Here is a 17114-nt window from a genome sequence, read left to right as displayed (position 1 = left end):
CATCTTCCTTCACTTGAAGATGCATGGTAAACAGGGCTGTGTGCACGTTGAAGGCATCCAAGAGGGGGAAATCTGCAGGTTGTGGTTTGAGCTCAGAACTCTACTTCCTGAGAATATCAGCTTTCACCTTCTATTTCTTCCCATGAAGATGATTTAAAGTGTGCCTGATGAACCCTTAGAAGCCAGAGACGTGGCTGGGTAAATGTTTTTTAGCAGTTTGAAGCAGGGCTTCAGCAATCTTGCTTTACCCATGAAGACATGCAAAATGTGAATAAGTTGTGCTAATCAGATTAACCTGCACAATTTCTACAGGACACAGAATTTGCATCTCATGGTACAGATCCCCCCCCCCCCCCGTTTAGCATGGAGTACACACAGCCCTATTTTTAGCATGGTGTACAGACAGTGCATTTGTTTTGTCAGGCGTATATATAACTGGCTGAGAACTGGAACGCTGCTAGATTGCCATTTTGGCTTTGTTATTTTTATGATCTGTTTCCCAATATTTACTTTTATGTTGTTGGTTTATTTTTATTTTTATTTTATAATTGCAACATACCTTCCTAGAATCTTTTGGGCTGAAGGGCAGGATGCAAATTCAACCCTGATTGTAACCCTGTTCCCAAAAGCTTTATGAAGTGCACCACTATGGTGATGTGCACCTGTTAGTTCCAGCCTCAGATAAAAAGCAGAAGTTATGCAGGGTGACAGAATACAGAGACCAAAAAAGTGGGTTTTACTGTAGCTCCTCATGCAAGCCAAATGTGGAAGTGACCCCTTGCGAATGTGAACACACATACAAACCCACACACTCCAGTCTTACTATTTGAGATCTTGACAAGAAACATGAACTAATCCATCTCCATCATGGTAGTTAGCTGCTCTATCATCTCAAACAGGCTGTTGGAGAGTTGCAGGCTCAAGTTTTCACTGTTCAAGGATGAGTAGCCTTGCCTCTGCAGGTCTTCATGCCACTGCTTACAAACCATCGGCACCAACTGCAAGACATAAAAAAGCCCGTTAAGGCTTGCCTACTTACTCCAAGATACCTTCTTGCTATGCAGCTGTCCTCAACCCCCCCCCCCAAATATATGCACACCCAACACCAAACAAAACAAAAGACAGACTGCCTGCAATTCTTTCAAGAGCCAAATGTCTACACTCCTCTCCAAATGGCACTTCTGGCAGAGAGGATTGGGGGCCTTCAAAACCTGCTTGATCAAAGGAGATAGCAGGATTGAAAAGAAGGATGCCCCTCCCAGACCATCTCCAACCCTCTAAAAAACCACTACCTGCCTCCAACCAGGTAAGCCAAAAACAGCAGAGCAATAAGAATCTGCCTTTGGTACCTACTAGGTACTTATAAGTACCTAACAAGGACGCAGGTGGCGCTGTGGTCTAAACCACTGAGCCTCTTGGGCTTGCGGATCAGAAGGTCGGCGGTTCGAATCCCCGTGACAGGGTGAGCTCCTGTTGCTCGGTCCCTGCTCCTGCCAATCTAGCAGTTTGAAAGCACGTCAAAGTGCAAGTAGATAAATAGGTACCGCTCCAGCGGGAAGGTAAATGGCGTTTCCGTGCACTGCTCTGATTCGCCAGACGCAGCTTAGTCATGCTGGCCACATGACCCGGAAGCTGTACACCGGCTCCCTCGGCCAGTAAAGCGAGATGAGCGCTGCAACCCCAGAGTCGTTCGCGACTGGACCTAATGGTCAGGGGTCCCTTTACCTTTACGTTTTAGGTACTTATAAGAATGTAAGCCTGGCACAGGAGTGCCTGCCGTGCTGTGGTCCATGGGGTCATGAAGAGTCAGACACGACTAAACGACTAAACAACAACAATAAGAATGTGAGCCAAGGATCCAGCATTATGTTCCAACAGATATCAAGGTACTAAAAATAGAGCTGGTTTCCCTCCAGGAGGGGGGACAAGACAGTGCAACAAGAGATGTCTGCCAGCCGTCAACAAGTCAGTGAGACGTAGTAAGAAGCGTGTGTTAGTGTGTGTGCATGCACACCGATCAACCCCTTTTGAACACTGCCCTGTTGCAGGAAAAATGTAGGTTAATGAATACATCAGAGCTTGAATTAAGTCAAAAGCCACTAATATGAAGGGTCATGAGGGGAACAGGTATAGGACTAAAAGACAGGGGACTGGTCAAACCCAAGCTACTGCTTCTTTAGAAGTACATGGAGTGCTCATTCACACTTCCACTTGTTCGATGGCAAGAAAGCACAGGTCCAAGGGGTTTTCTGCTGGCCACATGCTTTCTAGCTGGGAGCTGAAGTGAGTAGAAGTCCAAAATATCTAGAGGGCACCAAGTTGGCAAATGTTGGAATATGGTATTTTAAAATCCACTGGGCAACCTTGTCATTCTGCTTAAGCCACTTCACACAGTTGTTAGAAGAATAAAATACTTTTTGGGGGGATGGGGAGGTGCAACAATTATGCACAGCACCTTAATCTACTTGGAGGATACATTACTTTGCACTGCCTCCAAAGGTCCTTGCGAACACATGCATCACACAGGTATGCTTGCTAGGGAGTCCAGAGTAACCGTGGTTCCTTTTCTGAAAGCAAGCCAGCTTTGCTACCATACCAGTGGTGGAAACGGCCTTCAGATTTTGTCTGGACAAATGGACTAGAAAGTTATTTTATTCCTAAAGGCAGTACTGTGCACTGTTAACTTCAGAGGACTGCTTTCTGCTCACCTTCACCAAGATGAGCTTGGATTCCTTGGGTTTGTCAGATGCAAAGGACTGGCCGAAGCACAGGTAGATGGTGTAGTCAGGAGAGGAACATCTCTGACCATCGCGGAAAGCCCTCAGTTCTGTTACAAAAGAAAAAGATCCAAGGCTCTTCTAAGTCACTTTGGGGATCCAGGAACAGAAAGGGCAATAAAAAAACCAAAGGTGTTTTCACTTGTCTTGGTAAACAGCTACTTGTGTCATGTGTGAAGGTTAATGAATAATACTGGACTCCCAAATCTCATCAGCCCAGCCCAATGGTCAGGGATGAAGGAAGCTGTAGTTCAGTAACATCTGGAGGGCATCATATTGCTATCCCTGCTCTAGGCAATATAGATTTAGACATGTTTGCATTGCATTATAGGCCAGTTTAAGAAGAAATCAATATAAACCTTCTATGTGAAAAGAACTTTGGAATAACAGGAGGATATAGGCAGAAGTGATTTTCAGTTAATCAATAAGCTCTTCACCCAAGTTTGCAAGTGCCAATTTGCAACTGCAACAGCATATAGAGATTTAACGTGTAGGAATGGACTTCTATACACAGGTGACAATTGAGTCTGAACTGTGGGTTTATCCACACTTCCTCTTTCCACAGGAAACCCACTGTTTAGCACTCAATCGGAGCAGATGGCAATCCAGATTTTCTCTGAATTGACATTTGCTCTGATTTAGCACTAAAGAGCGGGTATTCCCTGGGAAAGGAGTGGGGCAAAGGCAAAACTGCTCTGATCCATGCCTAGAAAGTATGGGTCAAAAAGAAAACTGCTCCGACACGTGCTTCCTAGCAAGGGGCAAGCAGAAGTGTGGATGAGTTCTGTTAACATAGTTTAATAACAAAAGCAGCGGAGACTGAACAGTGGAGATCTCCTGCTCAAGCAGAGGGATTAGCAGGTTAACTTTGTAACCTCTGCTAATACAATAGGGGAAGCCATCTCTGTTTTAAGCAGGGGACTGTGATTCAAACCCCTCACTGAATTGGTTTCAATTTGGCTGTGTGCTGTTGCTCTCTGCTGTGAACAGGTATGTGTAGTCAATGCAGGATTTAACCCTGCCTTTGCACCCATCAGACGATGTCGCAAGTGGTGTCAGCTGATGGGTGGGCAGGTGTAGCTTAGGGTAAGGTCTTGTGGGTGAAAGTGGACCTCCTGGCAGGCTAAGAGGTTCTTCACCCCTGACCTTAAGGTCAGATGCTCAGTTCTTAGCCCCTACAACACTGACCTACCTTATTGGATCACTGTAAGGATTACTAAAATAGGGTATGTGAACTGCCTCATATTCTCTAAACCACTCCAAAAATATTAAGCAGCATTACTGTTCTCCTTCACTTTGGCACTGCCAGAAGCTTGACAGGCGTAATGAAAATGGGCCACAATTAGTGCCATGTGTACCCTGCAGTAAGCAGTCAAAACTGTGTGTCAAGACATGTTCCTCAACCCACCATACCTGTTGCTTATTGCTCCAAGTTCTGAAGCTTTGTGGACTAGAACGTTCCTTTAAAAAAGGGGGTGGGGAGCAGAGATTCTGAGAATGATACATTCTGCACCCAATAACAGCCTCATCTCACTCATATCCATAAAAGCTGAAATGGTAAGGCTTGGGTAGGATGAAAGTCACAGGCTACTGATAACACCCAACACCATTCATTGCACAAAGCACTTTTGAAATACCGTATTATGGCCAAATCACAGCTAAGCAAAAAGTCTTACTGCCCCCTAAGGGAGGCCTTTTATGACACTGGGGAGGTTTCAATGCACATAAGGGTTCCAAATCAAAGCCTTTGGGCCTGACCCTTGTCTCAGGTGTTTTCTCCATGACTCAACAAAAGCAGTTTCACAACTGTATCATCATGTGCCTGTTTTTAAATGAGTCATGCATTAACACACAGTTTAATTTTGTGCCCACAGAGGAAATACCATGTTCCTAGAGAATCACCTTGACAGAATCTTTCATAGTTGAAGATGTCAGTTTCTTCCTCCCGTCCCAACAGCCTGAGCGGAGGACGCGGTGCTGTGTGCTCCAACTCTTTGGAGAAAGCCCAGAAGACCTTACATCGGCCAATTCGCCAGGCACAGATCTTATTGTTCTTCTGGTACAGCAGCAGACCCGCATTCTTCAGTAGTGTTAAGGTATGATTAACTTGCTTTTGATCAGGAAGGATCTCTGGGTTTGGAAATAGAACATGTTGTATCTGCGGGTTTCCTCCAATTTCATAGTATGGGTTGTATGTGAACATACAGCTATTAAATTCTACTCCTGCTTCGTGCAGCAGCTTCCCGCGGTAGTAGATAGAGACATCCAGATTGAGAGGGGCACATCCTGAAAGAGACAAGACCATGCTTAATCCAGTGGGGGAAGCTTACTAAGGGGTGCAGGCTGACAAGCCATCTGCAGCGCAGCACAACGCTTACACCGACAGAGGAAAAATGCTATTTGGTGGTAGCGGCAGGTACATTGATAGAACCATCATATCCAACTGAGAGGAAGCTATATTATCATCCGTGTGGCTAAATTAAGGCAGTTAGCAGTACAGCTCTGCTGCACATAAGCTATAGCTAAGCAAACAGCATATATTCCCTACAGTGCTGTAGAGGTTTGGCCCTCTTCTTTAAGACCTTGCTGCCCAGAGAGCTACACCCGCTCCCCTCATGATTCCACATTTGTTTTGGACTTGCTCAAAAATAGGATGCATTCACTAACCTGCATTGTTCTGCAGTGGAGCAGCATGAAGGGAGGGTTGCTCTAGTGGAGAGGGGGCAATTGGAGGTGCAAATGTGTTCTGTTCCACCATGGCTTGCTGGTTTGGAAACAGATGGCAGTCATTTCTCGACAGGTTGTTCATCACTCCATTTCCCTGAGGTTCTTCATTCAGGAAAACGTGTTCAATGAAGTTGTTATTATACAGGGCTTCTCCTAGCACAGAAGAGGAACACCTTGGGAATTCTAACAAATGTTATGCATGCCCTAGCTCAGCCTTTGCTGACCTGGTGCCCTCTTAGCCCAACACTTTTAGTGGATTTCCCCCTCAGTTTCCTACTTGCAAAAAGTCAAGGTTTCTTTTTAAAGTGGATTATTATTATTATTATTATTATTATTATTATTTGCACTAGAGTGCTTTAATTCACTTTAATGGCACAAACTTAAATTTCTGGTATGCAATTGAATCCCTGGGGCAAACTACTGGCAGTCTGGAGGTAAGCACAGTCTTCTGCTTGTTGCTAAAGCAAATCAGGAGCTTTGCTACACCTTGTCCATTCTGGATTTTTTGTTCATTAGGAACTACCATATTTGCTTTGGACATCTGATACTAATTCAAGCAGGCTGAAAATCTTAAAATAGTTTATCACATGCAAGTTCTAGGAATCAAATGGCGATCCAATGAATCAATCTCTCCAGCGCTCCAAAAACCACTGCGCAGCTCAGTAAAATTTCTTTTTAGCACAATTATTCATTTTGGAACAATTTCAAACATGCAGACTGCAGAGTAACTCTACTCACCCACATGGTTAGCTTGATTTATCCCAGGAGGTCTATTTTGTTGAGGATGCTGCAGTGGATGAACGGCAATTGGCTGGGAATTCACATTTGGTGGATGTGCAGCCAGCCAGCCGTCTGCTACTTTACAACAGTTATTTGCCAGTGGTTCACTCACTACTCCAGGCACCAGAGGCAAGCAGCTGTTTTGGTCGATACAAGGGATTGTATGTGCAACTTCCCCTGCTGTATTGGGGGAAGAAAAGAAACAAATCAATGGAAGGGAGATGATGGAAGCTGCCCAGAGTAACTAGCCAGATGGATGGGGTATAAATAAAATAGTAGTAGTAGTAGTAGTAGTAATAATAATAATAATAATAATAATAATGCAACTCAAGAGAATGCACTAGCCTTTATAACAAATTAAGCACAAGACAATGTGAAATTTGTATGCCATGCCTCTTGAACAAATTTTGAAAGATGTAGGGATATATAGGTTCTATCTGCACCGGCTCACTCCCCATCACATACACACATGGAATATTGTACATTAAAGCCCCTGAGCATGAGATCACATTTGTTATTAAAAGTATCTGAGCAGCAGCCAGAAACAGAAATATGTAGCCATCCTTAGAACTCAGAGGCTGAGGAAGAGATTTTGCCAAGCCCACAGCCAGACCTACCTAGAGGATGTTCTGGAACAGGGGCCCAGGAGACTTGTGAAACTTCATCCATGTCAGCTTGCTGCAAAACCCACTGGAGCACATCTAGATGGTAAAACAGGCATGAGCAGTGATGCATTTGGGCAGATGAAGTCTATACTGGTTCAGAACGATGTTGATGTGGATGCTGCACCAGTCCTAATTTTAAAGCGTTTAATGCCTTTGAAATTCTCTCTTCTTCTCATGCAAGTTTGGAGGAGGAGGATATGCAGACAGAGCCCACAAAACGGAAGCCAGTGCCAAGTATGTGATAAATAACCCCCCATCCTTTTGTATCAGAAAGTGATCTCTCATGCCCACCCCCAGGTTCAGTGTGTGTCCCTTGCCCTCCAGAATATGAGCTCATAAAAATCAAACCAACTATCAAATCCGCACTAGAGGAGCTGCGCCTTGACTGCGTGGCCTGTCCCTGGTGCAGCTCAGCTCCCTGGGCCTGACCCGGGGGGAGGAGAGCAGGCGAGTGGATGGCAGCGCTGCCGCCCACCCCTCCTTGGCCGTGGCACACTCAAACCTGGCGGAGGCAGCTCTTCTGACCCGGCGGCAGAGAGCAGCCCTCCTTGGTCACCCAGCTGTAGTGGCTCTGTGGCTGGGTCAGATCTGACCTGGCAGCAGATAGCAGGAGAGTCGGCGTCAATGCCCACCCTCCTTGGCTGCAAGGCCTGACCTGGCGGCAGAGAGCAGGAGGAGAGTGGGCAGCAGCTTCCCCACCCCTCTCCAACCCTGAACTGTGGCGCACGGAAGGGTGCCCTCCACGCCCCTCCCCCCTTGGGGTGCAGTCTTCGTGCCTGCCCTGGGCAGTGTGGGCATACACTCCGCCCCGACCATACCTGTATATAGGGGGCAAGGTTTTATAGACCAATACTTAAACCTGGACTAGTAGCATAATAGTGCACAATCCTCAAAAACAAGAGCTATGTCCTGCAGACGATTAAGTTCCATTAGCAGCTTAGTAACTAATTCTGGACCAGGTGCAGCTTCTGAACTGAACCCAAGGCAGCCCCACACAGAGCACGTTACAGGAATCAAGCTGCAAGATTATCAAGGCATGAACGACTTCCACGTGTTTTCAGCAAGCAACCAAAACAGCACCGTTCTGAATCCAATCAGAGGCACACCTAGTTCAGCACCACCTCCAACAACTGCCAGCAAAACGCCCCTGGAAAGTGCCTCTCTGGACAAGATAGGGTAGTGGTTTCCCATTTGTCAGATGAACAAGGGGATGCCTTGATTTTTTCAGTTGCCACAGGGGCTAGGGAACTGTCTGTGCATCTGCCAAAGCTTTTAAAAAAAAGATATCTAAAGGCCAGTGCCCAGCAGAAAACTGCACAGTGGTGATGCTGTTTTTTGTTTTCGTTTCCATGTTAAAGCTTAAAGTGTATACACATTCAAAATTCTTTTACTGAAACAGTTCCAAAAGTAATCACTCATTTGTGAAGCTTCTTTCTCTCTAGTTTCTCTGGTCATTATTTCTTTTAATGAGGTGGGCAAAATGGCTTGATGCAAACCATATGCCAGGCTTGGAAATTTGCAATGAGCAGCCCCTAATTCCAAATGGTTGGATTAGGGATTCCTGTGCGGGTTTTCATTTTTTTAGAACTTCCAGTGGATCTTCCACTATCAACTGATATTTTTCAATTGCTGTGCTGGGTGTGTTGTGATCCTGCAGGAATAGGCAGGCTTCCCAATGGTAGTTCTGTCAGGCACGTTTCATTCCGATGTGGTGTAGTGGTTAGAGTACTGAACTATGACTGGGAGAACACAGTTCAAAGTCTTGCTCAGCTATGAAACTCACTGGGTGACTTTGCGCCAGTCACACTCTCAACCTAAGCTACCTCACAAGGTTGTTGTGGGGACAAAATGGGGAGGAAGAGAACCATGTATGTTCTCTTGAGATCCCTGGAGGAAAGTTGGAATGCAAATGTGATAAATGAATAAATATAGCTAAAATATGTTCTAAGCATCTACCCCAAATTTATGCTCGTAAACCAGAAAAAGAGCATTCAGGTTTTGACAGCTTACCTGGGCATGGATTTTCCAGTGACAGGGATTTAAAAACATCATCGATCTCCTGCTGTAAACCAGAAAAATAAAGTTTTTTCCAAGACGACCATACATACAAAAGATGCTGTTTTCAGCATCTTGAAATGATACTATTGCAGCTTATCCCAGGAACTTTCAACATTTTTAGTAATCAACTGTCTTTCAACTCTTGTGATTCAGAGCAACAGCCTCGCCTTTTAATTTGCAAAAACTGAAGTTAAGCCAAACAAAGACAAGAACTAGTCTGGACCTTCCAAAATGTCTTACATTCAGGATTGGGAAGCATTTTGGCCCTCCAGATGTTGCTGAACTACAACTCCCATCAGCATGGCCAGTGGTTCAGCCAGATGTTGTGGTTCAGCAACATCTGGGGGCAAAGGCTCCCTCACACCAGCTGTGCATGCCTAGAACTGAGGGAAGCTTCCCTCAGAGCTACAATCTCAAGAGCATTTCTCATATGCGAGGTTTCAATCATTTTGAGTCTCTCACACATATTTAAAGTAATGTACGTTTTCAAATACAAAATTTGGGATCCAATCCTAAGCTTGTCTATTACGGAGTCAGCCTGCATAGGAATGCACTGCTAAAGTGGTTTGTGCTTAATTGCAACATAACCATCCCCTGTGAAAATGTCCAGTATGTATTAAGTCTGGAAAGTTTGTTGGATTTACTCCTGTAATCAGCTGCACAAAGCTGGCCAGCAACGGGACCAATACTCTTTGCACAAATACTATTTGCTAGTGCACCGGAGCACAAAGACAGGCACATCTCCTTTCCTGCTACATGGAAATGACATCACCAGCAGCTCCATAAACTGTTTTGCTGCAATACACTTCCCAACTTCCCATGAAAACATCATGAACATGTGTTCATATCTTGAAGCTGCTGGATAATCTTTGTTATTTTTATATACGTAAAATTTGGAAAAAATTAAGAAACAAACACACTGATCTGCTTCCGAATTAATCAATTTAAAAACCTTTAAGTTGACTGAGAAGCTGCCTCTAGCAGACTGAATCCCTACAGACAGGGATTCTTCATGTGTCTGCCACCACTTGAGATGCCTGTCCTTCCATTAGTTCTTCAGCAATGTTGTCCCTTGCTCAAGGAGTTGTTTAAACATGAACAGGAATACACCTCACCCACCAATAATTTTTGCATTCACGTTGACTTACTTATTGGATGTTTATTCATTAGAAACAAGTCCCTGGTCTAGAGTCCTACACCAATGCGTTGACCATCTCTAAACTGAATAGCATTCAAATTGTTCCACAGCCCTCTCAAACCTATTGTGCCCAACTGTATTGTACCTGAGGTGTAGACTGGTGTAGAGCTGGGGATCCCTCACTGCAGGGGCTCATATGCAACTGATCAACTTCATGGTTACTTCCATTGACTTGGAGAGGAGGAGACACATAGGAAAAAAGACACAATGAACAACAGTTCCAGGATGAAATGCAAATACGAGAAGATACATACCGTATTTTTCGCTCTATAGGACACACTTTATCCCCTCCAAAAATGAAGGGGAAATTTGTGTGCGTCCTATGGAGCGAATGCAGGCTATCACACCGGGCTCAGAAGGCTTGCGGATGGCAGTCTGTAGCCTGAAACCCGGGGAGCACAGCGCCAACTGCCGCTGTGCTCCCCGAGCTTTAGGCAGCTATCCGCAAGCCTTCTGAGCATGGTGGGAGTTCCCGCCATGCTCCAAATGCTTGTGGAACGCAGCCTGTTCTCCGCAAGCCTTCTGAGCATGGCGGGAGTTCCCGCCATGCTTCGAAGGCTTGCGGATAGCCTGTTCTGGGGGCTGGGATCGGGGGAAGCCCCCGTCCCCAGCCCCGCAAGCTCCGGGAGCGGCGGCGAGGTTGCGCGCAATCTTGCTGCCTCTCCTGGACCTGTTCTGGGGGCTGGGGTTGGGGGAAGCTCGGGCTTCCCCCGCCCCAGCCCCGCGGCTAAAAACAAAGCCGCTCGCTCACTGTCTTGGTTTCTTTGCTCTTTGGGGCTGGGGGGGGAAATAATTCCCCCCCTTTATTCCCCCCCCTAAAAACTAGGTGTGCCCTATAATCCGGTGCACCCTATAGAGCAAAAAATACGGTAATTTCATGACCTGGTTGCAGAGAACTATGGCCCCATCTGCACTATATATTTAAAGCAGTATCATACCACTTTGAGCAGCCATGGCTTTCCCCAGAGAAGCCTGGAAACTTTTGTTAAGGGTGCTAAGAGTTGTTAGGAGACCCTTATTCCCCTCTCAGCCCTACAATTCCTGGAGTGATTTAACAATTGATCCCTTTTAAAAGAGAGTACAATTTTTTCAGACACTGGAATTCCCTTGAAGCATGAACAAAGAAAGCCTGTGGTGGATGCCCACACTTCCTGCCATTTATCAAGCACTTTATGTTAAAGAAAGTTTTGCAGCCCTAACCCTGCATCCCTTTTCTGTCTTTACTTGTGTCGGCAGGAGGATTAACAGGCGATGTAGAGTTGCGGCTGCGGGGGATGATTCGGTACACGTGGTAGTCAGGGTATTCCGATTCAACTTCTTCAAATCTTTTTGTACTGTTTAAGGCACAGCGGAAGTTGGTTTTCCATTTGGCTGGGTTTGGTTCACCTTCATTGTACTTTCCGCTGACCATAGCCCACGCCTTTCCACACAGAAACATGGGAGAAGAAGAGATGGAAAAGTGTGAAAGAACTATTCTGATGAAGACCACATTCGCACCACGTTTTAAAAGCACTATGATACCTCTTTAAACAGTCATGGCTTCCCCCAAAGAATTCTGGGAGCTGTAGTTTGTTAAGAGTACTGAGAGTTGTCAGGTGACCCTGCCAGAGCTACAATTCCAAGTTCCCTAGGAAGAGGGATTGACTGTGAAACCACTATGGAAACTATAGCAGCTGCAGGGTGCCTTCAGAGGCAGGGTACATTGCATGTTTGCAGAAATGGGCACCCTGCATGCCTACCAGAGAATCTGCTTTATTATTCAGCTACAGCCTCTGGTAAATTGGACTCCAGTCTGTGAAAGCTTATGCCACAATACATTTGTTAGTCTTTTTAAGGTGCCAGAAATGGCTTTTATACTAGAGAGTTGGAGGAAGTCAACGTAGCATTAAAGAGATCATTCTGCTTGCCTGATGGAATGATCTCTCTTCTCCTTCCCCACTCCTGGTGCTGTTCTGGGGTTGGTGTCTCCTGAACCCCCTCAGAGCCAATTTGGTGGGGGTGCAAGAGAGAGGGGACTTTCCAATTGTACTACCAAAGTTCTTAAACGGCACAACCCATTAGCTGAATCTGGCCATGGCAAATACATGCAAGAAGTCAGCCTTAGTAGAACGAGAGTATTACCTGGAAAATCTTGTAATCACTTGCCACAAGGTTCTTCCTTGAATTGTGCTTCCAAAGGATACGAAAGGTTGTGTGGGTGTCATCAGTCCAGGCCACGCTTTCTTTATATCTTCCACTGTTGATCTCATTGATCAACCAGTCAAAGAAACGGACCTTTTGACGGCCCCTGAAACAGCAAAGAGAAATACTGAACTGGAGGTTCAAAAATACTGGAGGAATGTAGCCTAGATATCACCACAACATGCAGCAGCAGCGTCAATTACGATGGATGCACAGGTGGCACAATGGCCCCAGAAATCACTCGTGTCAGACCTCTAGGAAAAAGAAAAGACATGGATCCTACACAAAAACAGATGCTGATTACCATAGCAACTTCTTAATAAACAACAGGTTGCTCTGGTCTTGGAAGTCAACACTTTTCCTCATACAAATATCAAAAATACTTTTAAAGCAGCAGATTCCTGGATACCCCCAGGACAGGACAGCCCAGCAATATAATTCATTAAGAGACGTGAGAGTGAAGAGGGTCAACAAATCAGCAGCTGGAGGGCAACAGTTGAGTTGGATGTGGACTTCAGTCTGAACCTGAGCTTGTCTACCATTTGAACCTTGATGAGAAAACTGCTTGGATTATTATTGTCACAAGGCTGGGGTAAAGAAGGTGCACTTGCGCAGTAATCATGACACTTGTACATATCTACTCACCACAGGTGAGGGCTGTAGTTGGCTAAGCCCAAACTCCAAAGCGCAGGCTCACCATAAAGTGGATTTTGATACTCAAGAGGAACTAAAACTAGCTGGAGCAAGAAACCAAAGGAGCAACCTCGAAAAAAGTGTAGCAGAACAAACACTGGACCTATTATTATATTAAGTTTTACCTCAATTTTAGGTAACCTCAATGGCGCTACTGTTTGGCCATTGGCATCTCATGCAGTAAGGTCTGCATTCCCAAAACTCAATTACTACTAGTAAGCCCTACTGAACACATTGGCTTACTTCCAAGTAAACATGTAGGACAGAATTGTCAGTTTTGGCTGACAAACTCAACCAACACAGCTTCAGGAGTTAGTGTGTGTGTGTGTGTGTGTGTGTGTGTGTTTGCAGGCATCCAGTTCTCCCTCCCCGCCCATGCCTGCATGCCTCTGATTGCCACAAGAAGACTCACCTCTCATTTGCTGGTGCAGCCATTCTGGAGTCAAATAAGTCTTAAAATATGCCTCGTGGCAAGTTGAAATATGACAGCTACACACACTGAATCTTGTACTGCTTAATGTCTTGTGGACTAATGGAAGATCATGAGGCAGAATCTGTACAGACCAGAGAAAATAAAAAGGTGGAAGCCATGTCAGCAGACTTGGTCGTTTTGATAGGTTTTATTACATGTTAGAAAACATAGTTACTGTATGGCTGAGTTGCTACTAAGTGAGCACAAGATGTATTCATTAGGTCAGAGCTTTCCAAACTCCGTGTCACGACACATCACTGTGCCAGCTGCAGTGTGTAGGTATGTTGTGCAAACGCTCCCCACACTCCTCCCAGGGCTGGAAAGGGGTTAGTTTAACCTCTGGTTTGCTAGTAAAACTGAATTACTGTGTCATGAAATGATGCATGTCTAAAAAGTCTGTCACCAACATGAAAAGTCTGGAAAGCTCTGCATTAGGTTGTGCAAAATCTGAGGGTCCTCTATGAGGCTAAATACCATAACAGCAGCAACATGAACCACCAGCAACTATCACAATCTCTCAGAAATATTACCAGAACTTCCACCCCCCCTCCCACAATAAAGTTGCTCTTCTACAATACAAGGTGCAACTGGCATATTAATCAGGGCTGATAAACACACCCGCGAACAGCATCTACTTGAGAATTCAGGAGAAAAATAGGAGCGCTGCACTTCAGGAAGTGCGCCAACACCACCCAGAATAACGACTTGCACTACTTCTCTTTTATCAAACCATCAGCTGTTTTCTTGTCTGCGATGAGTTTCAACTTATTTGACCTCACCCAGCCACTTTCCAGGGCAGAAAAGCCTCCACAGCTGCTTCAGATGGAAAGGAGAAATAAAATTAACTGTCCTTCATATTCCAATGATGACCTAATTCCCTGCAGCTGTGAAGAAGCTTGTGTGAGAGAGAAAATAAGATCCCTGTGGGACTTAGAGTGAATTTCTATGGAACTAATCTGGCAATATAAGAGCAGAACCACTACAAAAGTGCTTCCATAAGTCCCCACCCACATACTAGATGCAGAAGCATATAATGGCAACAAAAGCTGCCATGTGGTCCAAGAGCAAAAAAGGAGTCCTGTCAGGGCAAGCTGGGGATATTTGCCACTTGAGGCAAAAAATAAAATAAAAAATCCCCCACCACAGATGCACCCCAAGGTTCACATCTGCTTAAAAACATTATAGCATAGTCTATTATTATGACTAGACAGTCAGTGTCTTTGCAATCATTTCATTTACTAATGTGCTGCCTAATTCAGCCTGCTTGAGAACTGCAAAAATCTAAACTACTCCCAACCCTAAAACTTATAGTAATTTTTCGAACAGCCACAGCCACACATTTCAGCCTCACTTATTGCACAAAAGTGCACCTCCTAACAACATTTTCAGCTGTTTAGGATGAAGATATCTTGCTGCACTTAACTTCCCATTAGCTGAACCTCTGTTACATCCTCATCAGTAAAACTCCAGGCCAACTGTACACCAATGCCATCATAACTGAAGATGCTTCTTTAGGTACCTCTGCTGTCTGAAGTGCAGCAAGGGGCAACTAATTAGGGTTGAGGGAGCTTCCTTGGCAACCCTATCCCTTTCAGTGGCATGTTCTGTTCAGCCAGGGTGAATTTATGAACTTATGAGGGAGGTTAGAAAACAAATGTAATTTCAGAACCACACCAATTTAGAGTAATCAAGCATTGGCTTCAAGTTACTGAATATTTGGGTAGTGCTGACAAAGGACCATCTGTGCACTGTCAATAATTGCCCTTTGACAAAACTTTGAATAGGACCTGCCTAGTATTCTGTCTTCTGACATGTGCTACTGAAAAATCACCAGGGAAGAACTGCTTCTCTGAGAAGCCAAAGGCGAGACTTCCCTTAAAAATGCCACTGTCCTGGTTGACTTCTGTTGCAATATTTTCTTCCTATTGACACAGCAGTTCTGCAGTTCAGTGTCAATGTTCTCTTCTGAGGAATTATCATCCCTCTTGCAAAAATACAGAAGCAACCTATACTGCTAGGCATTTTAAAAGGCAGCCTAAGTCTGACCAGGGAACTACTGCATCAGTGCTGGTACACATGATGCAAGGCTTAATTTGTGCCAGGGATTCTCATTCCTACAACCTGTTCTGTACCAGGGACGAGGCATGGAATATCTCTGGCCTAGCCAGGGCATTACCCTCCAGCTGCTGCTGCAGGACAACTCTTATCCCTAATCACTGGCCGTGCTGGCTGGCACTGGTAGCTGTAGTGTAGCTCAACAACAACATCCCAAGGGTAGCATTGGCTACCCTTAGTGAATTTCCTCTATAAAAGGTATGTCTTTCCCTACACCCCCAGGAGCTATTTTACCACTCCTGTACATCTATGTCTGTGCAGATGTAAGTTTTCTTACCCCCCTGGGGATGGGGGGAAGACAGCGATCGCAGCGGCAACTGCTGTCCACTGTGTGCTCGTCTGACCAACACGTGCTGCCCCAAAGTTGCCTACACGTGTAGCCTCCAGACATAAAGTCCTTACAAGCCATTTGACAGTGTGCACATCAGGCAGGTGGGGATTGCACGAGCACGCTAACTTTGAATAGGTTCGACCAACGCAGGCACGCAGGGAGCTGCTCCTCGGGTCAGGCGCGCAAACAACAGATAATGTCAGCATAAAACTCAACTACGGGGGCGTCCACGGGGTAAATAATACGGTTTACCAAACAGCCTTAAAAATGGTTCTCAAGAGCGAGGCAGTGCTCGCGCGAGCAACACTAGAAAGCCTGCGCAAAACTATGAGCTGCCCTTCGACAGGTTCGCTGCTCCAATCCTACACTCAGCAGCAAATCCCACTGACCTCACCGGGACTTACTCTCAGGTAAGTGTGCATGTTATGATTAAAACGAGGAAGACAGAAAATGATGCAAGTCATTCCTCTCTCGTTCTGCACTGAAGCTGCTCTACCTCAGCGACCCTCACCCCCGGTTCCAGACGCCCAATATAAAGGTGCGTTACCTGTACTGCTACCAGGTGTTTTCTATTGCGCGGCAGGTAGTGGAATTCTGGCGACATCAATACGCCCACGCCCCCTCCGGCGACGGCTTATAAGAGAAGCCGGGACGCATTTCATTGGCTCGGAATGGCTCCGAGGCCGTCAGCGTCGGCCAATCAGAGGCAGCCGCCTTTCGAACGGGCGCACGGACGCGCCCCGCCCCACGGAGTGTTTTCTTTCCTCCCAAACAAAATCCTCATCGGAGCGCATTACACCGCTCTCTATTACGAAACCGGTCTTTCTCGTCTCCCCTGACCATATACGGCGGTTTCCGTCCCTGTAAATCACATGATATCAACGAAAACGTAAGTTTCATTTCCGAGGAGCTCCTTGGCGGGCCACGTGGCTTGCCTGCTGGTTGCCCATTAGAAAGCACAGAGGTTCTTTTTTTGGAAGGAGGGAGTCTAGCTGCTGTACAGGAGGACCACAAATGCGCCCTCAGAGCAGGGCTGGAATGATTTCACTTCTGCTGGCAAGCAGCCACCTCACTGCGCAAGAAGACTTTGCCAACGACCTGTGCCGCTGCATGCTGG

The 17114-nt window shown here is 45.7% G+C and overlaps 1 protein-coding gene across 3 annotated transcripts; it reads right to left on the bottom strand.

Moving 5' to 3' along the window:
- Positions 1-353: 353 nt before the first annotated feature.
- Positions 354-16695, bottom strand: IRF7 (interferon regulatory factor 7). 3 transcript variants are annotated; one of them, XM_081014622.1, is made up of 12 exons: positions 16545-16695; positions 13492-13633; positions 12327-12492; positions 11430-11625; positions 10291-10376; positions 8960-9011; positions 6902-6985; positions 6243-6464; positions 5445-5657; positions 4680-5063; positions 2709-2827; positions 354-998 (listed from the first exon to the last, which is right to left on the bottom strand). In XM_081014622.1, the coding sequence occupies exons 2-12, from the start codon at positions 13512-13514 to the stop codon at positions 852-854; spliced, it is 1692 nt and encodes a 563-aa protein (XP_080870748.1). In that variant the 5' UTR covers positions 13515-13633; positions 16545-16695; the 3' UTR covers positions 354-851. The 3 variants fall into 3 exon arrangements, with proteins under 3 accessions (XP_080870748.1, XP_080870749.1, XP_080870750.1); XM_081014623.1 differs by having other exon boundaries at positions 8960-9008; XM_081014624.1 differs by lacking the exon at positions 6243-6464.
- Between the last annotated feature and the right edge of the window lie 419 nt (positions 16696-17114).

The sequence above is a fragment of the Podarcis pityusensis genome (assembly GCF_964106645.2).
Source record: "Podarcis pityusensis genome assembly, chromosome: 1".
NCBI lineage: Eukaryota > Metazoa > Chordata > Lepidosauria > Squamata > Lacertidae > Podarcis > Podarcis pityusensis.
This window is presented reverse-complemented; position numbering and strand designations above follow the sequence as displayed.

Excerpts from the sequence above, each read along its gene's own strand:
- IRF7 (XM_081014622.1), bottom strand. The coding sequence starts at position 13,514 with ATGGCTGCACCAGCAAATGAGAG. Across the intron at positions 11,626-12,326 it reads GTGATTACAAGATTTTCCAG|GCGTGGGCTATGGTCAGCGG; the intron begins GTAATACTCTCG and ends CTGTGTGGAAAG. Across the intron at positions 999-2,708 it reads CCAAGCTCATCTTGGTGAAG|TTGGTGCCGATGGTTTGTAA; the intron begins GTGAGCAGAAAG and ends TATGTCTTGCAG.